Source organism: Pelobates fuscus, chromosome 1, assembly GCF_036172605.1.
Source record: "Pelobates fuscus isolate aPelFus1 chromosome 1, aPelFus1.pri, whole genome shotgun sequence".
NCBI classification, from domain to species: Eukaryota; Metazoa; Chordata; class Amphibia; order Anura; family Pelobatidae; genus Pelobates; species Pelobates fuscus.
The window spans coordinates 64,756,753-64,782,177 of NC_086317.1; the positions used below are offsets into that span (position 1 = coordinate 64,756,753).

Here is a 25,425-nt window from a genome sequence, read left to right on the forward strand (position 1 = left end):
CAGACGGAGAGGAGGAAGCAGCCAGGCCTGCAGTCCTGGAGTCAGCTGTCCATCTCCCCAGGGATGAGTTAACCTGCGCTAGCATTTGGGGTGATGTGCAGGAGGCACAGAGGGAATCTAGTGAGGTTCTGGGATTGTGGCGCGCAGTTTTAGAGACGTTGCCCAGGGGTAGTGGGTTAAGTGGGGGTCCAGCGCACGCTCAGGCTGTTAGTGTAGGGGGTGGGTATCGCCCATGTTTCCCTGGCTGTGTTTTGTCCTCTTGGGGGAGCATGTCCCATCCGAGATGCAGGATATGATTCTGAAGGGTGAGTATGTGAACTTATTAGACTTAGTTCCCCTATACAGGGATTCAGTGGACAGGCCATGCAGAAGGGAGGTTCAGGATGGGGACAAGGCAAAACAGCTCCCCCACATATTTGGGAACTGGCTGCAGGGATTTAACATTTTTTGCGAGCATCTTGGTTCATTTGGGGGGCATACAAAGTCTATGGCGGGCAATGTTGTTTTTGCTATGACCAACAATTTTCAGACAGATGGCGGTGTGTCCGGGGATGGACTTTAGCATGCAGAATGGTAGCCTATGGCTGCTTCTGATGATGCCATGTAGGTCGTTGCCCTTTGCGGGATCAGCCGGCGCACACGGCTCTTTAACGAGAGTCACTGTAAGTGGTTCAGCACTTGTTGATTCCGGCATGAATGTGCCCATTGTGGAGGAGCGCATCCCACTATGCGCTGCTTTAAAAAGGGTAAGCAGGTCCCAGCAAAGGGAACAGGTAGGGACGATGTTTCTAGAGGAGAGGATGCCGGTGTGCGCAGTAAGGATAGGACCATGGCTCGGCCAGTCGCCCAATAGGCGCACCGCAGACGTTTTGGAATAAAGTGGTGGTCCTTGTAATAAAGCGGTCATCATCGGCCTCTCCCCCCCTGTTGGTGTTGCTTCGGCGCTTAGTGTTGCTAAGCCTGCAGTTTAATGTTTGGGTGAAGGCGAGTCATGTTCCAGGTGTGTTAAAGGGACACTATAGTCACCTGAACAACTTCAGCTTAATGAGGTTGTTCAGGTGAGTGCTACAGCTCCCTGCAGCCTTTTTCTTGTAAGCACTGTATTTTCTGAGAAAATGCAGTGTTTACATTGGAAGCTTGGAACACCTCTTGTTGCAGTCAATCAGATGGCCACCAGAGGGACTTCCGAGTTCAGAGGCCCTAAAAAGGCTTCACGTCTGACGTATTCACGCATGGGTGAATACTTCAGACGGGCTATCAGCACACAAAGCACTGTGAACGCGCTTTGTGTGCTGAGGCTGTCAGCACTGCTGTGGGAGTGGCTTCAGCTGACAGCTGAAGACCGAACCCACAGGGATTCTTTCTGGCCACAATAGTGGTTGAAGGGGGGGGGAGACCTACTCTCCTTCCCCCCCCCGGCCCCCACCCCTGGGCGGTGGGTGAGGGCCATGAAGATAATGAGGGGGGACCTTCTGTCCCCCCCCCGGCCCCCACCCCTGAGCGGTGGGTGGGGCCCTAAAATTAAAAATATGGGGGGGACCTACTGTCCCCCCCGGCCCCCACCCCTGTGCGGTGTGTGGGGGCCCTAAAAATAACAATAAGGGGGGGAACTACTGTCCCCCCCCGGCCCCCACCCCTGAGCGGCAGGTGGGGGCCCTAAATACAAAGGGGGGGTTAACCTCCCCCCCCAAAAAAAATGATCTCCCTACCTATCCCCCTCACCCTAAAAATAACGAGGGGAGGGCCTTTAACTAAAAACCTGTAAAAAAAAAAAAATGAGATAAAAACAACTTACCATTCTTTCTTCTAAAATCTTCTTTCTTCAGCCCCAAAAAAGGCCAAATAAAAAGCCATAATAACCGACGCAATTTAAAAAAGAAAAAAAAAAAAAAACGAGCGCAGAAAAAAAAATCCATGTTCACCCATGGAGGGCTCCGCGCAGACTGAGCTTTGCAGGGCGGGGGAAGGCTTATAAAGCCTTGCCATGCCCTGCAATTAGGCTAAGAACACTCTGATTGGCTGGTTTAAGCCAATCAGAGTGCTCTTTGTCATTTTACACAGCGTGGGAAAATTCCAAAGAATTTTCCCACGCTGTGTTAAATGACACAGAGCACTGTGATTGGATGGATTTCAAGCCATCCAATCACAGTGCTCTGTGTCATTTTACAAGCATGGGAAAGTTCTTTGGAATTGTCCCACGCTTGTAAAATGACACAGAGCACTGTGATTGGATGGCTTGAAATCCATCCAATCACAGTGCTATGTGTCATTTTACAAGCGTGGGAAAGTTCTTTGGAATTTCCCCACGCAGTGTAAAATGACAGAGCACTCTGATTGGCTTAAACCAGCCAATCAGAGTGTTCTTAGCCTAATTGCAGGGCGTGGCAAGGCTTTATAAGCCTTCCCCCGCCCTGCAAAGTTCAGTCTGCGCGGAGCCCTCCATGGGTGAACATGGATTTTTTTTTTTTTTATTGCGTCGGTTATTATGGCTTTTTATTTGGCCTTTATTTGGCCATAATTTTTAGGGTGAGGGGGGTAGGTAGGCAGATAATTTGTTTTTTTTTGGGGGGGAAGGGTTAACTAGGGTCCCCCCCCTTTGTATTTAGGGCCCCCACCCACCGCTCAGGGGTGGGGGCCGGGGGGGACAGTAGGTCCCCCCCTTATTGTTAGTTTTAGGGCCCCCACCCACCGCTCAGGGGTGGGGGCCGGGGGGGGGACAGTAGCCCCCCCCCCTTATTGTTTAACAATATGTGTGTTTGTATGCAAACACTATATATAGAGAAATCTCTATATATAGTGTTTGCATGCAAAGTTTGGAGTAGGAGGGGGGCGGGTATAGAAAGCAATCTGAGCTGTCAGTCAGACAGCTCAGCTCGCGAACGCGCATTCCCAGCACATGCGCGGTAAAGCGCTGAGTTTCTTCATAGGGCGGCTGTCAATGCCGCTCTATGAAGAACGCGATTGGTGCAGCGCAAAGCCGCGCATGCGCACCACATTGCGATGACGCTTCTCTCTGAGAAGCGTCCTATTGGGCCCTGCGATTTCGTCATTTTGACGAAAAAGGGGGCGTGGCATGGCTGGGAGCTCGGCGCTGGAACGGAGGTAAGTTTTTAATATAAAAAAGCATCGAAAATTATTTTTTATATTTGAAAGTACATATAAAAGCAAGAAGGAAGGCTGGGGGACCTGTCTTTCTTGCTTTTATATGTTGACTATAGAGTCCCTTTAAATGTGGTGGCTGACAATCTTTCTTGGTTTTAGTGGGACCGTTTTCTAGAGGCAACGCCAGAAGCAGACCGAGTGGGACAGATTTGTCCTACATCTTTATGGGACCTCACTTTGGAGGTCTGAGGGATCTGGTGGGCGAGTCTTTGTCCCCAGCATCATGGAGGGCATATCGGGTGGTGTGGTCGCAGTGGCTGTACTTTGTCGACGGGGAATGGAGCCGCTGGGGCTTTATCAAAATGGTACCATTTGGTATAAATAACACAATATATAAATAACCATAACGGGTTTCACCGCTGGGGCTTTATCAAAATGGTACCATTTTGATAAAGCCCCAGCGGTGAAACGCGTTATAGTTATTTTATATATTGTGTTCTTTATAAAATAAATGATTTTTGGTTAGATATTTGTACCACTATCATTTTTGCACACTAATATAATTTTTACTATTTCAACTTTTTCCTGGCATTTTAAACTACGTATCCTGAAGTGGGGATTATACCACTAACGCTATTTCTAAAGTGCAGTGAGACCTGCACTTTACTTGTGAGTATATTTTATCTCATTTTATTCACTACCTTATATATATTATCAGAGAGCACTATCTGCTGTTTTTATCTCCTTCTTCTTCTGAGAGTTGGACAAAACCCTGTGAGGACAAGCACCAACATATCCTGTAAGCGGGGATTATTCCGCTATATGCCTACAAACCCTGAGCTGGCTATAGCTCATCCAAATGTGAGTGTAATATATATGTCTTAATATTGTCACATTAATTATATACACTCCGCACGATTGGTCCTCTCTTCTTGTGTTTTCCATATCACGAGACGGTGTGAACTACTACAACAAAATAAATCACCCCCACAGCGGAATTAGTGACTATATCCATCCGATCCCCTGATACCCATTGGAACTTACCCATTATTTTTTTTATTCTTCTTTTTTTTTTTTTTTACTCTTTTATTTTATATTGCATTCTATTTATTCACTTTATTTTATATTTGGCGCAACCTTTCTTTGTTTTTACTGTCCATTTCTTATATAGAGGGTTAGAGGGTTACCCTCTATAAGGTCGCTGCCTGTTCAGTATATTATTAGCGCTAACCTAACACCCCTTCTTGTATTGGGGGATATCATGGGGGCAGTTTTATGCCAAATGTGTCGAGCTGAGGAAGTTTCTGTTAGGGCCGGTGACTTTGGTGGTGCAACGATTTGGGATGTATGAGAATGGTGGATCTCATTCACTTGATCAAGCAGGATCTGGCCTGCTCTATGGCTCTGTTTCGGGATCTCACGCTCATCTGGTCCGAAACTGTTCCACACCCTTGTTGGCGGGCATTGTCGCACGCTCTGGGTTTCGAGCATGGGTGGTGCAAGTTGAACATGAGGGTTTCTCGTTTTTTACGGCGACTGGGTGGCATAGTGGTTCGTCACGTGAACCTGGAGGGCGACAATGTGGACTTAATGAGGAGATATGGAGTCCATCTGACAGGGATTAGTCTGGACATTTTTACCTTGGGAATACAGTCTGGGGTGTAGGTGATGTAGCTGACAGTTGGATGGAATGCTGGTCCGGTAAAAGTTGTAAACTTAATAAAGCTGTGGCCGTTGCCCTTACCCATAATTCTGGTCTCATGTGTTGACAACGGGGTGTGGGGACTGGTCAGCGGATGTTTTGCGGATGTGGGGCTTTGTGATGCACTCATACATACTGCATGTGATGGACTGCCTGGCACCCCGACTGGGTGCCTCTGCCAATCGCTGCTTCCTAGCTGTTGCCAAGTACCATAAGCACCGCACCGGACACCATAAGCAACATAGCCCCTTAGCTGCCAGCTCCCAGTGAGAAGACCTCTCCTCCAAGAGAGTATAGAAGGTAGAGCAGTGTAGCTCTTACAAGAGCAAGTGATTATAGCCCATGGGAGTATTGTGATATAGTAATCCCCAGAGCAGATACAGCTGTTTCCCCCACACATGAGATAAGACTCTATGTTGAGGACAGGTAGGAACCTGTTTATTGGCAGCCACAACTGGCCTTATATGCAGGTCCCCATGCAAGAGGCACTCTCCTCTGGACCTGAGAGTAGAGTACAGTAAAAACATACACACAATCACATTGGCTCTCAGGTCCAGGACACTTGCATACAAAACAAGATAATCCCTCCCCTGTGCCTGGGAGATTATTGAGTCAAGCACTGTACTAAACTCCATTATCTCCAGGCACAGAAAACATACATTTTTATAAAACCCCAAAAATACCTTTAAACAAACCCCTACAAAAGTTATATCCCCTGATAGCCCCGATCTGAGTGATCAACATATCCAAAAATCACCCAGATAGGTTCAGAGGTTCAGGAATTTCCTGGAAGTCATAATTTTGACCGACCGTGCACATGGTCCTATGCCCAAAACAGTTCCATGAAATCAGTGCTAACGGTCGGTCAAATTCGGTAGTCTTTTACAGGTTTCCTTGCAGGGCCCATAGTCTGTGGGCAGGAGGCTGGCAAGCAAGCTCCTCCAGGAGCTCGTGGCAAACTCACGTGGGAAGGGGACTTTGTCACACTGCACATTACTGGGAGTTTTACGGCTGTGGAGCTCTGAAATACATTCATACATACTGCACATTACCAGGAGTTTTATGGCTGTGGAGTGTTGTGATACACTCATAAACACTGCACACTACTGGAAGTTTTACTGCTGAGGATGGGTGTGTTATACTCATGCATACTGCTCATTACTGGGAGTTTTATTGCCAAGGTGTTCATTGAAACACTAACTTAGGTAAGGCATTCTACGCTCAAAGAAATGAGTAGCCTCAAATTGGGGAAATAGGGACCAAGGTAAAGGAACATAAGAAACAAACCACCACACTGTTTCTTTTTGTGTGAGTTACACAGCATAAAATTCTCATGGACCCCCAGGGCCCTGAAAACGCATGCACTTCCTGCACACAGTGTTCACTATGTTCACTTAGATTGACATCTTGTTCAATGGCTGTGTCCAACCTGAATGCTGTCATGGTTCTGCAGGAACGGCAATGTTTTCTTTGCAGGGTTAACCTGCCTCATTCTTAAAGTCACTAAGGGTACTTCCGCGAAATAGTGGGGTAAAACTGATTACCCTAGTTTTACCCCACACGTTCTATGATAAAACATTGGATTGGCTGAGATAATAGATCTCGATTATCTCAGCCAAAGAGGAGGAGCAGAATGCTGGGGACCAGAAAAAATTTAACTAAACTACCCTTTCTTTCTCCCTGCAAATATAGGCTGGTCACCTAAATGGTGACTTGGACACTATGGCATTAGGAATAGACATTTGTATTCCTATTGCTATTGTGTTCCTTCAACTTCCTTCAACAAAATTAGCAAATAGAGATATTTAGTACTGTATTCTAGTTGGTAATTATACTATTAGGACATAATGTCTACACAAAACAGAAAAAAAAGTATATGAGCTGGATGTACAAGTCTTATTTTATCTATATATTCTTTATATATTCCCAAAAATACCTGTTCGAATGTTTCATTCGCATCTCGAATTACATCATCACGACTATAGTAATAATCACCAGTGGCTATAGTTTCATAGTTTCCTCTCCAGTAATCTCCATAGTCATTATAGCCTTGTAAAGAAACAGAAATGAAAATAAGTCAATCCGAACAAGGTGTTTAGACTATAGCGATGAATAAACTCAAATATTGGATAGATAAATCCGAAAAGGGGAACTCAGGATCTCCTCTCATAGAGTTCTGACAAATACACTTCGCTCCTGCAACTGTCATCAAAACACCTAGCCTTTAATGAATACTATCCTAGCAACATACTTTTCTACCCTACCCGTAACCTTTTTTTTTTTTATTGTATATAAAAGGTAGATTACACAATTCAAGCATAAGGTAAGTGGTAAGTTTTGAACAATGGTACAATGCTTAAGACTTGGTACAGTACATATTATCGGTATTGTTAAGCAAACAGAATTATATTGAACATAAACATAAACAGGGGGAGGTGTGAGCTTTCGTAACTAAAATAGTACTCAGTAACAGTTTGCAATAGTGTAGACGTGTTTTTGTAAGGTTAAATATCCTGTTCCAGAAGGGTTCCTATGTTTAGTCTGCGTGTCGTCTTTAGCTATTTCTCCATTCCTAAGCATTGACCGAACGAAGAATACGGGGAGGGCAAAGTGGGGAGGGGGCAAAGAGGGGGGTTGTGGTCGAGTGTCCTGGAGTAGTGATAAACAGAGGGGTGGGGATAAGTGGGTGCCTACCTGAAGTCAGGGTCATTTTTTTATAAAGGTGAGCTATTGTGACCAGCTGTCCGAGTAAAGAGCGTATGTGTGCGTTAGGGAGGAGTGTACCTCCTCCATGAGTTTTGTGGATTCTACTTTGTGTATCCATTCTCTAATGGATGGTGGGATTGTTTTTTTCCAGTATAGCAGGATGAGCATGTTGGCTGCTTTCAGTAGGTTGTTGACGTTGGGGTTTGGCAAGCAGGCTGGAGTGTAGCAGGAACAGTACAACTTTAGGCGTGAGGGAAAGTTGGACACCAGTGAATATGTGTGTTAGGGAGATAATCTTCTTCCAAAATGTTTGGATAATTTCGCACGACCACCATATGTGACCTGGGGTACCTGTCACCTGTTGGCAAGGTTAGCAGGTCTCAGGGTAGTGCGGAGAGACGAAGTAGGTGTGAGGGTGTGTAGTGCCATCTGGCTATTCTTTTGTAGTTGTGTTCATGTGTTGCGTTACTGATGGATGATTGGAAGATATTGGTAAATATTCACTTGCATTCTATTGGGGTAAATGTGCACTGTAATTCCTCCTCCCAGAGGGTGAGGAATTCAGGTTTGGAATCAGTTGAGGTTTCTTGTAGCAGTTTGTAAAATATAGGGAGTGCAGAATTATTAGGCAAATGAGTATTTTGACCACATCATCCTCTTTATGCATGTTGTCTTACTCCAAGCTGTATAGGCTCGAAAGCCTACTACCAATTAAGCATATTAGGTGATGTGCATCTCTGTAATAGAAGGGGTGTGGTCTAATGACATCAACACCCTATATGAGGTGTGCATAATTATTAGGCAACTTCCTTTCCTTTGGCAAAATGGGTCAAAAGAAGGACTTGACAGGCTCAGAAAAGTCAAAAATAGTGAAATATCTTGTAGAGGGATGCAGCACTCTTAAAATGGCAAAGCTTCTGAAGCGTGATCATCGAACAATCAAGCGTTTCATTCAAAATAGTCAACAGGGTCGCAAGAAGCGTGTGGAAAAACCAAGGCGCAAAATAACTGCCCATGAACTGAGAAAAGTCAAGCGTGCAGCTGCCAAGATGCCACTTGCCACCAGTTTGGCCATATTTCAGAGCTGCAACATCACTGGAGTGCCCAAAAGCACAAGGTGTGCAATACTCAGATACATGGCCAAGGTAAGAAAGGCTGCAAGACGACCACCACTGAACAAGACACACAAGCTGAAACGTCAAGACTGGGCCAAGAAATATCTCAAGACTGATTTTTCTAAGGTTTTATGGACTGATGAAATGAGAGTGAGTCTTGATGGGCCAGATGGATGGGCCCGTGGCTGGATTGGTAAAGGGCAGAGAGCTCCAGTCCGACTCAGACGCCAGCAAGGTGGAGGTGGAGTACTGGTTTGGGCTGGTATCATCAAAGATGAGCTTGTGGGGCCTTTTGGGGTTGAGGATGGAGTCAAGCTCAACTCCCAGTCCTACTGCCAGTTTCTGGAAGACACCTTCTTCAAGCAGTGGTACAGGAATAAGTCTGCATCCTTCAAGAAAAACATGATTTTCATGCAGGACAATGCTCCATCACACGCGTCCAAGTACTCCACAGCGTGGCTGGCAAGAAAGGGTATAAAAGAAGAAAATCTAATGACATGGCCTCCTTGTTCACCTGATCTGAACCCCATTGAGAACCTGTGGTCCATCATCAAATGTGAGATTTACAAGGAGGGAAAACAGTACACCTCTCTGAACAGTGTCTGGGAGGCTGTGGTTGCTTCTGCACGCAATGTTGATGGTGAACAGATCAAAACACTGACAGAATCCATGGATGGCAGGCTTTTGAGTGTCCTTGCAAAGAAAGGTGGCTATATTGGTCACTGATTTGTTTTTGTTTTGTTTTTGAATGTCAGAAATGTATATTTGTGAATGTTGAGATGTTATATTGGTTTCACTGGTAAAAATAAATAATTGAAATTGGTATATATTTGTTTTTTGTTAAGTTGCCTAATAATTATGCACAGTAATAGTCACCTGCACACACAGACATCCCCCTAAAATAGCTAAAATTAAAAACAAACTAAAAACGACTTCCAAAAATATTCAGCTTTGATATTAATGAGTTTTTTGGGTTCATTGAGAACATGGTTGTTGTTCAATAATAAAATTAATCCTCAAAAATACAACTTGCCTAATAATTCTGCACTCCCTGTATAGTGATCAAGATTTTTAGCGATATCCAATATTTTAAGGTGGTCCCAGTGCCACCACTCATATCTGGTGTCACAATAGCTTGCATTTAAAAAAAACTTTTTTGACTGTAATATAATAGCAGTCAGTTTCCTTCACACATTTGCGTTTCAGGGCCTGCCAGGGCACAGTGTCACACCAGTGCAACTCATATCTGGTGTAACAGTAGTGTACATTAAAAAAAAAACTAGAAATTTGACTGCGAAATAATAGCAGTCAGTTTCCTTCACACGTGTGCGTTTCAGGGCCTGCCAGGGCACAGTGTCAAACCAGTGGAACTCATATCTGGTGTAACAGTAGTGTACATTTAAAAAAAAAAATACAGGGGGCTTGTTGTCACCTTTCGGGGACCCTTGGTGTTGTACGTGGCTGGGTGGAGGAAGAGACCTTCAATGACATCAGTGAGGACAAGGAACGGGACATGGCTAGCTTGGTATCCAACTTTGTGCAAATGGGGAGTTTGCAGTTGTGCAAATGGACGGTTTGCGGTGCGTTAAACGGGGAGTTTGGTCTGTCACTGTGAAGCGGGCGTACACTACCTGATCGAAACAACATCATACCTGATGTTTTAAAGCACGTTATTCCAAACAATTTAGGAATGTTAGGTGATTTATGCCCTTTATGAATTAAAACCAGACTCTGCATCAACTATGTAATTTTCCATGGGAGTTTTGCCATGGATCCCCCTCCGGCATGCCACAGTCCAGGTGTTAGTCCCCTTGAAACAACTTTTCCATCACTATTGTGGCCAGAAAGAGTCCTTGTGGGTTTTAAAATTCGCCTGCCTATTGAAGTCTATGGCGGTTCGCCGGATTCGCCCGTTCGCGAACATTTGCGGAAGTTCGCATTCGCCATTCGCGAACTGAAAATTTCATTGTCGCGACATCACTAGTGGTAAATAAAGAGTCAGTGGCTTGAGGGCATCGAGCCATCTTGCGAGAACTCGGGAGCCATGTTTAGGCCTGAGGCACCATGCTGAAGTTACTCGTTATCGCAGAAAAATTTTGTTAGAGCGCACGATTTGTTGGGCTGGTGTTTCCCTGAGGTTTGTTGAGATGCTAGGGAACGTTTTGGGTGACCGATTGCAGGTTCTGAGCTCGATGTTTGCGGATTCTGCTGAAGGTTAGCTCGGAGAGCAGTTAATGCACGTCCATTCAGCTCAGACGTTAGCTCTGCCACTTATCCTTACCTTTTGTGTCACTATACCCCACTCCCTCTACCATGTAATCTCATTGAGCAGGACCCTCAATCCCTCTGTTCCAGTGTGTCCAACTCATCTGGTTACAAATACGTGTGTTAGCCCACCTATTGTACAGCGCTGCTGAACTTGTTGGCACTTTATAAATATTAATAATAATAATAATAATAAATAAAACAATTCTAATGTTTGTCTAATTTCATAATCAAATAAGCTGTTAAGGTTCACAGAATACCATTTTTCCAAAACTGAAAATGAATGTCTAAACATTCTGTCAACCAACCTGGAAGAGTTAGGTATTAATTGGTTAATTTGCATTTCTCACAGGAAGTCCTGTGCTAAGGACCCACATTTCTGCTTTTGTATGAATTTCAGTAAAAGCCTTAACCTATATAATGTTGCTTAATTTGTTGTGCCTAGTAACTTAATGACCTGCAGGGATTTTGGCACAGTCTCTTTGCAGAGGACTGAGGATTAATAAAAATATGTTCACAAATAGGTCCCCTTACCATCCTTTCATTTCAGATTTACACGTGAGATAATAATTGTGAACTGTTGCTGTAACGTAAGGGGATTGGGCTAGCCAGTATCAGTGTAAATTGTAGGTAGACAGGGTAAGTGGATCCCACTGGGATTTGAATATTTTCACGGGACTGATGTTCACCTTGCTAGTTTAAACTTTATCTCTCACTCCACAGCCCAATGGGATAGAGCTGGTTTAGGATGGGACTTACCATTAAGCTTTGCAGCTTCATTTTCCAATTGCACGTATTCTTCATAAAGTGGCCTCATTTTCTTCCCAGCGTTTGCTCTCCATCCTTCCCAGGCCCACAACCTTTCGTGATAGTCTGTACTATAGAGCATTATTTGATCCAGTCCTGTGTTTATTTGAACAATATGTGTTAATATAAGGTCAACTGGCAGATAAAAAGCTTATACATTAAAATAACGTATTTTAAAATTCTTCACAAGATTACAGTATATAATGAGATACTCAAACGCATACTAAATGGAGGTTTGTTCATGGAGGCATTTGCAACAATACTCTGCCTCTTTCATCTTTGTCTATATATCTCCTAAGGAGGCCTAATAGGTTCAGAATTGTCAGTATATTTATATCGGCAGACATTTTGTGTTAAGACAGAAATTAAAAGTGTATACTGCCAGTCACCAGAACAGAGGTGACTCCATGTTTGTATTACAAGGCTAAGACAGACACAAGATTTCTCTCTCTATCACTCTATTCATTCAAGTCTGAGCTAAGGAATGCGATTTATGTAAACATTAGAGATAAGACATGCATGATGATTGCAGCAAAAGGGGGGTTGAATGATATATATATATATATTTATATATACATATATATATATATATATATATGGATAGTGTGCCTATATATATATATATATATAGGCACACTATCCACTTCTAACTTACTATAAGTATATTAATCATATATAATTAGTATTATGTTAATAATATAGACTATTCATGGATAAATATGAATGAAGAAATATCATATTATTTACTAATGTTAGTGGAGTATAAATAATCTTAAAAACAGTTACACACAAGAAAACCAGACAGACACCAAATTAAACTAATTAATTTTACTTTCTAAAAAAATAAATAAAAAATAAATAAAAACCTAACAGAATCTTACACGGCTCCATTGTAAGAGGGTGAAATCAAGGTTAGGAGGTGTCAAATCTAAAATTACAAGCGAAATTGCAGACACTCAGACTGGGTAAGAGTGAATCAAAGGCTTTGAAGTTGACAGGTTCTGTGATTGATAGTTGCCATAAGAGATAACAAAAATGACTTAAAACGCATCACAAATTTTGGTTAACCCATTATACAAAAATGTAAATGGACCCCCTCACAAGAATTTTCTGTGATGTAATTGTGCCATCTACTGACCAAAATCTAGATGATAGTCTGTAGGGAAGAAACACATACAGTTCCCTATTGGTCCTATCAACTAGTGACGTGCAGAGAGTTTTCCCCTTTAAAAAGTAAGGACAAAGGAAAGAGAAGACACACTCTCAAACTCTTGGGCACTCACATATTCTGAAACTTGGACTAGACTCAAGGCTCCCACTTCCAAACTTTGTTCTGATATTAGATAGTAAATCTTAATTAGGAAAGTTAAAATTCTGTAAATGTAAAATCTAGTAGAATTATTCTTATTGGATGGACAGAGGAATGGTCAAATGATCTGGTATGAACAATACTTTAATAGTAAAAATGCAATATAATACGATCATTTGCCTATGAGGATTGTAGCCAGCAGTGGAAGAGTTAATTCAGTGTGATTTGACTGTCAGCCAAAGATTTTATTGCTGTGTGTTCTGTGAAGTTATTTCTAAGTGAAGTAGTGTCCTGTCATAAATCTTGTTAAATTGCATACAACTATCGGTATTTAGTAGTGATGTCCCGAACGGTTCGCTGGCGAATAGTTCCTGGCGAATATAGCGTGTTCGCCACGGATGGCGCACATATGCGATGTTCGGTCCGCCCCCTATTCGTCATCATTGAGTACACTTTCACCCTGTACCTCACAGTCAGCAGACACATTCCAGCCAATCAGCAGCAGACTCTCCCTCCCAGACCCTCCCACCTCCTACACAGCATACAATTTAGATGAATTCTGAAGCTGCATTCATTTTTTTTTGTATAATTTTTTTTTGTTTGTGTTTATTATACATTATCCTCCATAGCCAGTAACCTGTGTTTATTATACATTATCCTCCCCATAGCCAGTAACCTGTGTTTATTATACATTATCCTCCCATAGCCAGTAACCTGTGTTTATTATACATTATCCCCCCCATAGCCAGTAACCTGTGTTTATTACATTATCCTCCCCATAGCCAGTAACCTGTGTTTATTATACATTATCCCCCCATAGCCAGTAACCTGTGTTTATTGTACATTATCCTCCCATAGCCTGTGTTTATTATACATTATCCCCCCATAGCCAGTAACCTGTGTTTATTATACATTATCCCTCCCATAGCCAGTAACCTGTGTTTATTATACATTACCACCCCATAGCCAGTAACCTGTGTTTATTATACATTATCCTCCCCATAGCCAGTAACCTGTGTTTATTACATTATCCTCCCCATAGCCAGTAACCTGTGTTTATTATACATTATCCTCCCATAGCCAGTAACCTGTGTTTATTATACATTATCCCCCCATAGCCAGTAACCTGTGTTTATTATACATTATCCCTCCATAGCCAGTAACCTGTGTTTATTAAACATTATCCCTCCATAGCCAGTAACCTGTGTTTATTAAACATTATCCCTCCCATAGCCAGTAACCTGTGTTTATTATACATTATCCCTCCCATAGCCAGTAACCTGTGTTTATTATACATTATCCCCCCATAGCCAGTAACCTGTGTTTATTATACATTATCCCCCCATAGCCAGTAACCTGTGTTTATTATACATTATCCTCCCATAGCCAGTAACCTGTGTTTATTATACATTATCCCTCCATAGCCAGTAACCTGTGTTTATTATACATTATCCTCCCCATAGCCAGTAACCTGTGTTTATTATACATTGTGACGAGAGCAATCTCGCCACATTGCATTGGAGAAGCCTGGTTGCCCGCCTGCTGCCTTTGGACTATGGACCAGACTTTAAAATACTTTATTTTCCCTGCAGAAAGGCTTATTCGTGCCTTTCTGCCGGGGTGTTCGGTAGATTTTATCTACCGAACAAACTGCCGAAGGAGCGACCTCCTGGGAGCTGGAGTGTGCCGCCAATTTACCTCCCTGAAGCTGCGGTTAACCGCAGCTTAATTGACGAATACAGGGTGGTCTTTGTTTGTTTACTGAACACGTGGCTGCGTCCATTTTAAAAGTCCCGTACGGCCAGCGGTGTTCGGCACTTAAACTATGGAACTAAAAACGGACACTTATGTGCACGAACACCGCTGAGCCGTCTGCCGCCTGGCTCCTGTTCGTACAGTTTAACGAATACATGTCTATTCGGTATGTTATTTTATGTGAATGTGTTAACCTAGATAGCTATGCCATGGAGCCCATTCGTGTAGTTAAAGACTTTGGCTCCATGGCAATTGAACTGTGTGAATAGGATCTGAGCGCTATTCGGTAGTTTTGTGCGCTCAGATCCCAGCTATCTGGGGATATGTGAAATGTCTGTGTTTTACGTAGACAAGGTGACTTTATGTATTTTAAAGTGTTTTACTGTCTTTGTGTCCCCACGTGTATAATGGAGTCTTGCCTCTGTCCTGGGAGATAATTGAATTACTTCTTAATTATCTCCAGGATAGAGGGAGGGAATTAGGATGCATTGTGGGGATGTTTTACTGCTGTGTGTCTGTAATTGGTGTATGTCTGTCCCTTGTCACAGTCTTCCATCTGGTCCCCTAGGGGAGTGTCCACCAGGTGGGAGACTTGCATAAATACTCGGCGGGTAGCCCATAATAAACCAGACCACTGCTTGACCCTCAACACGGAGCTCTGTCTCGTCTTTGGGGGGATTCACTGTATGCTGTTAGAGACTGATTGCCAGGAGTGTAAGCCGCTTGGGAGCTTTTCCTGTTCGTCTGCTAGCAGCTATTCGTGAGGTTCCGGTTCGGGAGTTCCGAGTGCTACCTTATTCCCTTGTATGCAGTTCTCGAGTTTGGTGCATTCACTTGTATTCAATTCGGGAGTTTGGTGTTCTACAGTAGCTGCCTTTATATCTGAAAGGGGAAGATCGCCTAAACGGATTTTAACCCCTTGTCTGCTGAAACAGTCCGTTACATACATTATCCCCCCATAGCCAGTAACCTGTGTTTATTATACATTATCCTCCCATAGCCAGTAACCTGTGTTTATTATACATTATCCCTCCATAGCCAGTAACCTGTGTTTATTATACATTATCCCTCCATAGCCAGTAACCTGTGTTTATTATACATTATACCCCCATAGCCAGTAACCTGTGTTTATTATACATTATCCCTCCCATAGCCAGTAACCTGTGTTTATTATACATTATCCTCCCAAAGCCAGTAACCTGTGCTTATTATACATTATCCTCCCATAGCCAGTAACCTGTGTTTATTATACATTACCCTCCCATAGCCAGTAACCTGTGCTTATTATACATTATCCCCCCCATAGCCAGTAACCTGTGTTTATTATACATTATCCTCCCATAGCCAGTAACCTGTGTTTATTATACATTATCCTCCCCATAGCCAGTAACCTGTGTTTATTATACATTATCCTCCCATAGCCAGTAACCTGTGCTTATTATACATTATCCTCCCCATAGCCAGTAACCTGTGTTTATTATACATTATCCTCCCCATAGCCAGTAACCTGTGTTTATTATACATTATCCTCCCATAGCCAGTAACCTGTGTTTATTATACATTATCCTCCCATAACCAGTAACCTGTGCTTATTATACATTATCACCCCATAGCCAGTAACATGTGTTTATTATACATTATCCTCCCATAGCCAGTAACCTGTGTTTATTATACATTATCCTCCCCATAGCCAGTAACCTGTGTTTATTATACATTATCCTTCCATAGCCAGTAACCTGTGCTTATTATACATTATCCTCCCATAGCCAGTAACCTGTGTTTATTATACATTATCCTCCCATAGCCAGTAACCTGTGTTTATTATACATTATCCTCCCCATAGCCAGTAACCTGTGTTTATTATACATTATCCTCCCCATAGCCAGTAACCTGTGTTTATTATACATTATCCTCCCATAACCAGTAACCTGTGTTTATTATACATTATCCTCCCCATAGCCAGTAACCTGTGTTTATTATGCATTATCCCCCATAGTCATTTATCGTTGGACGTAGGCAGCATGATGTCTTAGGCCGGCCCAGAGAGTGAGTGAGTGAGTGAATAATATAATATATATGTTCAGAAACATATTAGTAATATATGTAAATCGGGTTCATGCAAAGAGGGTGAAAAGGTATTAAAGAAAAACACACTTATTGCATCAAATTTACAAAGCCAAACTTTTAAAAGCTTTCCTCATTTCTTTCTCGGGATGAGGAATATATCGGTTGTAGACTGAGGATTTCCATCTGCCCAATCTTTTAATAATATGCACTGGAGTGTCAGTGTTGAAGGAGACCGAAGCTGCCCCTATTCTAAATGAAAGACCCGAGACATGGATACAACCCAATCTTAAGAGTAGTGTTCTGATGTAGAAGATGAATTTAGCCGTAGTCAGAGGGATTCAGTGAGAGTAGTGGTGAAATGTGTGTGGCATGACTGAGTGTGGGTAAGTAAGAGTCAAGTATTTTAACTGGGCACTAGTTCTAGGTGGGATAAAGTGGTATAGCGGATGGATGAGTAGTTTGGTTTGTTTTAGAGGTTTGTAGAGAAAGTATATAGTGATCATGATTTTTAGCGATATCCAATATTTTTAAGGTGGTCCCAGTGCCACCACTCATATCTGGTGTCACAATAGCTTGCATTTAAAAATAACAAAACTTTTTTGACTGTAATATAATAGCAGTCAGTTTCCTTCACACGTGTGCATTTCAGGGCCTGCCAGGGCACAGTGTCACACCAGTGCAACTCATATCTGGTGTAACAGTAGTGTACATTTAAAAAAAAAAAAAATACAGGGCGCTTGTCACCTTTTGAGGGGACCCTTGGTGTTGTACGTGGCTGGGTGGAGGAAGAGACCTTCAATGACATCAGTGAGGACAAGGAACGGGACATGGCTAGCTTGGTATCCAACTTTGTGCAAGTGGGGAGTTTGCGGTTGTGCAAATGGACTGTTTGCGGTTGTTTGCGGTGCGTTAAACGGGGAGTTTGGTCTGTCACTGTAAAGCGGGCGTAACCCTTACACTACCTGATCGATACAACATCATACCTGATGTTTTAAAGCACGTTATTCCGAACAATTTAGGAATGTTAGGTGATTTATGCCCTTTATGAATTAAAACCAGACTCTGCATCAACTATGTAATTTTCCATGGGAGTTTTGCCATGGATCCCCCTCCGGCATGCCACAGTCCAGGTGTTAGTCCCCTTGAAACAACTTTTCCATCACTATTGTGGCCAGAAAGAGTCCCTTTGGGTTTTAAAATTCGCCTGCCTATTGAAGTCTATGGCGGTTCGCCGGGTTCGCCCGTTCGCGAACATTTGCGGAAGTTCGCGTTCGCCATTCGCGAACAGAAAATTTCATGTTCGCGACATCACTACTATTTAGCTGTCTATATTGTGTTGAAACCATTGCCATATTGTATACTTATGTTATACCGTATTCACTGATTATTGTCACTCATGTTACATATACAATTTTTATTATTATTGTCACAATAAATTATATTTTTATAATTAATTTGTGATTACTGTGTGGAGTAAAATCCTCTTGTGAAATTCCTCTAGGATCTAAGAAAATTTAAATCGTGGGTAATTCTTAGCTTTATATCATTATTCGGGTGACAGTGCCAAGATATAAATTGTTGATATACTAAAAATTATTAAATTAATTTTTGATAATTTTTGTGAAAATATTATTTTTGAATATTTATTACCCCATAAATATCCTCACAGAATGTTATGTGTATATAGCTAGGGGGTGAAATCGGACTTCATTGATGGAGTTTAGTGCACCACCATCCTAAAACTTCACAAGCTTCTATTGTATATAAATATACAAATAAACTAACCCACACATAGGGTCAGATTTTCTACAAGGTCACAAAGGCTATGGCCTTGGGGCAGCAGGTGGAAGAGGGGTGGCACTGCAGGACACGGGAACATTTTACTAATCGGGTCTGCATCTGCCATTGACAGAGACAGTGCTTGCAAATTACGTCCTCCATTGGATGCAGCACTCAATGTGGGAGTGGGGTTAGGATGCATTGGCTAGTCTGGCAAATTGACCACTCTTATGAGTGTACCATAAAGTTATTTCAAACTCCTCCCATTTAATTTTGTGGTGACCACCACGGTGAAGCTGTAGGGAGTAGCACAGCCCTTCCACTTCCAAGAGCCACTTGTGGTTTGCGAATTGCAGTACACATGCTGTGTAGAGATTTGCACATATATATTGCTATTGTTAAGGTGCAGTGAGTCAATGATAAATCATGGAGGATAAATTAATTAAAGGGACACTATAGTCACTAGAATAACTATAGTTTAATGTAGTTGTTCTGGTGAGTATAGTCAGTCCCTGCAGGCTTTTTAATGAAAGCACTGCTAGTAGAAGTGCTTCTTGGGGCAATGCTACACACTGTGCATCATTGACATTCAGTGTCTCCACCCTCTGCATGGAGATGCTGAACTTTCCCCATAGAGATGCATTGATTCAATGCATGTCTATGAGGAGATGCTGATTGGCCAAGGCAGCATTTGGCTCCACCACCCTGTCTTCTTGAATGAGATCATATGGGAAAGAATTGTGGTTGGCTGAGATCATCAATTCTGATGATGGCAGCCAAGGAGGTGGATCAGGAGTGGGGCCAGGGGCGAGAAATCCTGAGCGGTGCTGGAAAAAGGTGAGTAAATCACCTTTCTAACCCTAGGTGAGTAGAGCCGACCACCTAAATGGTGGTTTTAGAACTATGGTATCAGGAATACAAGTATGTGTTCCTGGCACTATAGTGCCACTTTAACCTTTGTTAAAGATGAGTGATATGTGCCTTTTAAATAACATTACCCAGGCACTTGGTTCCAGCACTTTGATGCTTTTCTATGGCACTTGATTTTTGCACTTCGTTATGAGACGTAGTTAGGGGATCGGCATTGGGGAAAACCTAGTTGGGGAGTAGAAAGGGCCGAGACTGATATGGGCAGAGGTGTATTCTGGTTTTGTGCTGCCCTAGGCATGAGAAAACTCAGGCACCCCCCTCCCTTCTACATTTCTTTGTTTAAAACCAACATGCTCTTTGCCTGACAGACACATGTCCTCACTGATGCATACACTGACATACACTCACTGACAGATACACAGTCCTTGTCACACACACTGTTTAACCAACACACACTTTCACTAAAACATACAAATTCACCAACAGACACACATACACTCACTGACAGACACACGCACTGACAGGCATGCATATACACTCACTGACAGAGGCACACTGTCAATGTCAGACACACAAACACTGACACACATATACTCACTGATAGACACATACACACTCACTGACACACACATTCACTGACAGACAATCATACACTCATTGGCAGACTCATACATAACTGATAGACACGCATACACACTCAGTGACAGACACGTATACACACTCACTGACAAACAGAGCAGAGCAGCGAGAGTGAGGGAGTGCTTTACCCTGAGCTCTCTCTGCTCTGCTCTGTTTGTGAGTGTGTATATGTGTTTGTCGCTCCCGCCTCCAACATGTGCAGATGCCACGCTCGGGGTGGCCAGCCGGCCAGCTCTTAGACCCACCAGGACAAAAGGCTGACAAGGTATGTGCCGGGGCATTTTGAGGGAGTGGCGTTTCTTGCACATTAAAGACTGAGTGAGAGGCACCAATGAAGAGACAGGTAGTTAAAGACAAATGAAGAGAGTTATGGGTGAGAGAGAAATGGAGTGAGATATAACTGGAGAGTAAATATAACTGGTAAAGAGCTCATTGAATACAATCACATTCAACCAACCCCCAATCATCACATTCAGAAAGCCCCAACACACATCACATTCTGCCAATAACATAAACACCCCAAGCACATCATGCTCAGACACCCTTACAACACTCAGCCAACCAGACACATAACACACATATCACACTCAGAGGAGCAATGTGTGTCCTGAGTTTTATTGATGCAAAGCTCTGTGATACACTTAAACAGTACATATAGATGTTAGTTGCTTTGCTGAAGAGCTGCACACATAACTGTGCAAATCAAAGTGAATTTCAAATTTTAGCTGAAAAATAGCTGAATTGGAGATTTTTTTCTATTCCTCTTTTTACCTTGAATTTTAAACTCACTTTGAATTCACCTTAGTTGCTAACTTTAGTGAATAACTCTATGTGCGTTTCATTGCGGGGGAGCTTTGTGATACACTCATACACACCACACTTTGCTGTAAATTTTATTAAACTTTTCAAGTGATTCAAATAAATGTTACACGGGATTTTGTACCCCAACCACTTTTTAGTTGATCTCATCTTGTAAAATTATTTTAATCCTGTCTGCTGCTCATTAATGAGTGGCAAATATTGAATGTATATATATATTTGTGCATGAAGGAGCGCAGGAGGTGAATTGAGGAAGCTGTCCTTGGGGCAACAGAGAGAGTAAATCTGATCCTGCCCAAACATGTATAAATACATTCATACTCAAATAGAACACAAAAAGATACATCAAAATATACACACATACATACATTAATAAACACACTCATAAGAATACACAAATCTACCCAAACCAAAAAGACAGGCATAGATACAAGCAGACATATCTGTAAATATACAGTGATCAGCCACAACATTAAAAGCACCTGCCTAATATTTTGCAGGTCCCCCTCGTGCTGCCAGAACAGCTCTGATTCATCAAGGCATGGACTTAGAACGTGTCTTGTGGTTGCTAGTACCAGGACATTAGCAGCAGATCCTTTAAGTCCGGCAAGTTGCGAGGTTGGGCGTCCATGGATCAGATTTGTTCCAGCACATCCCACAGATGCTCAGTTAGCTTGAGATCTGGATAATTTGGTGGCCAAAGCAATGCCATGAAATCTTTGTCATGTTCCTCAAACCATTCCTGAACAATTTTCGCAGTGTGGCAGGGTGCATTGTCCTGCTGAAAGAGACCACCATTGCCATGAAGGGGTGTACGTGGTCTGCAACAATCTCAAAGTAGGTGCTTCATGTCAAAGTAGCATCGACATGAATGCCAGGACCCACAGTTATCCAGCAGAACATTGCCCAGAGCATAAAAATGCCTCCATTGGCCTGCCTTCTTCCCATAGTGCATCCTGCTACCATCTCTTCCCCAGGTAAACAATGCAAACACAACCGACCATCCACCTGATCTAAAAGAAAATGTGATTTATTAGACCAGATAACTTTCTTCCTTTGTCCAGTTTTGACAATTACATCCTCATTTAAGGATCTTTTGTGGGTGTACAGACGTCATCTTGGGCATTCTGACTGGTCAGCGACTCACTGTGTTTTGACACCTTTCTATCATGGCCAGCATTAAGTTTTTCAGCATGTTGAGCTCTTCTGTGTGATCGGACCAGATGGGCTAGCCTTCGCTCCTTGGACACTCATGACCCTGGTTTACTAGTAATCCTAACCACTGCATACCAGGAACACGCCACAAGACTTGCTGTTTTGGAGATGCTCTGACCCAGTTGTCTAGCCATCATCACTAAGATCCCATTTTTCTTGCTTTCAACACAATAAATCCAAGAACTAACTATTCACTAGCTGCCTAATATATCCCACCCCTTGACAGGTGCCATTGTAACAACAGAATGTTATTCACTTCACCTGTCAGTGGTTTTATTTTTGTGACTGATCGGTATATATCATTTAGAAAGCGCAAATGTGTCACACAATTTTAGCCTATTATTGAATAACAGAAAACAAATGATTGGCAATGAACCCATTGCTAACTAAACTGGACAATTAGCATACTTTCAGAATGAAGGGATGTGAGATTTCTACAGGGCTTTAGAATAACCAATATTTGCTGTGTAATACTTCAAGGCAAAATGGAAATTATCATTCTTTTGAAAATATATAATTTCTTTTATAAACTATGGACTGTACAAAACACACTTACTCTAATTGCTGGAGTAAACAAGAGTAAGTTGTAAATGTGCTGGGGAGTAGAGGGCGGTATTTCAATTAACTTCAAGAGATTGAACTAATAATTATCCCTAATGGTGGGAAAATATGAAGGAAAATTATTTGAAATTGTGCCCAGCATGATTGTCAGAACTTGTTATAATGATCTCATACCAAAGTGGCTTAATTATCCATATTTATTATACTCAACATTAATTCTCAGTGGATTAGGTTAAAGTCTAATATAAACTAATTATAAAAACAAGTAAAGGTTAGACACCCACAATTGATAAAGAAGAGAAAATGAGAAGAAAAAAAAGATAAAAGGAGGGAGGAGGTATCTGCTACAAGGCCAGGAGGTCACAATACTCTTACACCCGTAATTAGGCTAGTGGGCAAGATAAGTTTAGTGGGACAATCCTTCTGTAAGAGGACAGTTCCTATCTTTAGCAGTCAACTTGTCCATCATATAGTTATGTTTAACTTTAAGCAAGACCGAATCTAAAGAGGCCAGAAAAATGAAGGATCTAAGGTTTTTGGTTTGTGGAAAATATGGGTCAGCAGACTGTGAATCTGATACAAGAATTGGGCAATATTGGGGGCGTGGCTTGACCGCCGAAAGTGATGGCCGCTTAGGCAGAGAGCTCTGCACCCCGACCGGTCCAAAAACCACGCCAGATGCGAATTACCCGCTCACCAACACCTGAAACTGAAAGCAGAGCAACGAAGAAGGTTTAGGAGATGGCCCAACACAAAAAATCGGGAAACAAACGGAGAGACGGTACTCCATCCGTAGCCGACCTCCTCACAACGCCTAGGCCGCAAGCGCATAAAGATGGCGGCGGCCACGCGAGCGCGGACTCCCCAAGCTCACCGGGCACCAGGGACCTGAATGCCCCGACACAGCAGGCCACAATGTCAGACATAATGCGGTCACTGGCAGAAGTGAAAAACTTTTTAGCCGGGGAGATTGAAAGATCGGCAAGAGAAGTAAAGGCCGAAATACAAACTGTGGGGCAACGTACTGAAGCCCTGGAATGGCGGATGGACCAGGTAATAACGGCCCATAACGAGACTGCCACTACCACCAACACCCTACTGTCCAGGGTAGCTGAATTGGAGGCAGAAGTTGAAGATGCTTCCAACAGATCGAGAAGGAACAACCTGAGGATAAAGGGCCTGTCTGAAAGTATTAAAGACACAGACATCCAGAAGGTACTCATAGACATGTTCAAAACACAGCTGCCAGCTATCCCTGACCACATGTGGGTGATAGACAGGGCGCACCGGGCACTTAGGGCCAGAGGACCCCCCAATGGCCCACCCAGGGACGTGATTATGAGGTGGCACTTCTTTTCCACCAAAGAGGCCATCATCAAAAGCACCAGACGTCACACGTATACCCTAGACGGCACCACACTCCACTTATACCAAGATATAGCACCAGCAACGCTCGCCAGGCGCAGAGAGTGGAAACCTATAGCTGACCTAGTCAGAGCCAAGGGGCTGAATTTCGCCTGGGGACACCCCTTCAAAATGCTTGTGTTCAACGGGCCTCGCCCAACCGTGCTCCTGCCCTCGGCGGACCCCAGAGCCTTCTTGAGGGACCTAGGAATTGAAATCCCGGCAGACTTTCACCTCCCCCAGAGGGGTATCCAGGCGCTGGGGCTGTTACCCAGGGAAGGCGAAGCACTAGACGGCATTGCACCTTAACGCATACTAACAGATACTAACAGACCCCCTCCCACCACATCGCCTCCATTGTATAATAAAACGACCGATACCCCCCTTATGTGGCTCCCCAACTCAGCATCACAAGCAAAGTTGCTTCATACAATGTAAATAACCAGAGACTTCCTGAAGACCAAATACTACCCAAGCAACCCCACCACGACCTGCAAAGCAAATTTATCACACAGGCTGGAACCGGATTTTAACATGCTCCACCATTGATGGTATATATTGACTTTATATAAACAAGAAGGGACGTAAGAGCAGCAACAGAGATGCCCCCCACCGGTTTTTTCTCCCTTCTTCTTATTTTTGTGCTGTAAATATGTGTTTGGAAACATGAAGAAACGACAACTCGGAAGAAGAAAGTAGTGAAGGAACGAGGACAGAAAAGGAAAGAGACAATTTCTTAAAAGCGCCTTTCATCGGCACTCTCCGACTACCGCCCAAGAAAGAACCATCTAAGGAAGAAGCTGACCGCCATAGGTCGATGACACAGGGCGAAAAGACTTTGCATATGCCTACCACGAACTGAGGCACTCAAGGGCGGTGTAGTGATCGTAAAGAATCACGAGCCTATACCGGCAGTATCGACAGATGGACTGAGAGCACCACCTGACCACACACTCCCTGATGAATATGGCCCCTGCCGGAGTGCAATGCGGACTATTATACCCACCTCACATCCAACTAGACACGCAAGTTTCACCCTGTGTTGTGTATTTATGTATATTTATGTTTACTTCCATGCTAACGGGGAGGGAGGGAGCAGTTCAGGCGAGCAGTAGGGTCAGTGGGCCCAGGGAAAGGATCACCATCCACACACCCCCTCACCCCCACCCCACCCACATCGGAAACAGTATACCATCAAGACTAGGTAGATAGGGCCACCCACCTTAAGGGGACATGGGAACCGGCAGGGCCGGAGAGTAGTCGACATTACACTGTGCGGAAAAATCATCCCCTCATTATTTCAGGTTAAA

At 43.1% G+C, this 25,425-nt stretch overlaps 1 protein-coding gene across 1 annotated transcript in view; it reads right to left on the reverse strand.

Moving 5' to 3' along the window:
• The window catches only part of ACE2 (angiotensin converting enzyme 2), a 118,145-nt gene that overhangs the window by 36,864 nt on the left and 55,856 nt on the right, over positions 1-25,425 (reverse strand). The window contains exons 4-5 of the mRNA XM_063449146.1: positions 11,650-11,793; positions 6,741-6,853 (exon numbers count right to left, since the gene is read on the reverse strand). Coding sequence (XP_063305216.1) covers positions 6,741-6,853; positions 11,650-11,793 — 257 coding nt within the window. The remainder of the gene's footprint in view (positions 1-6,740; positions 6,854-11,649; positions 11,794-25,425) is intronic.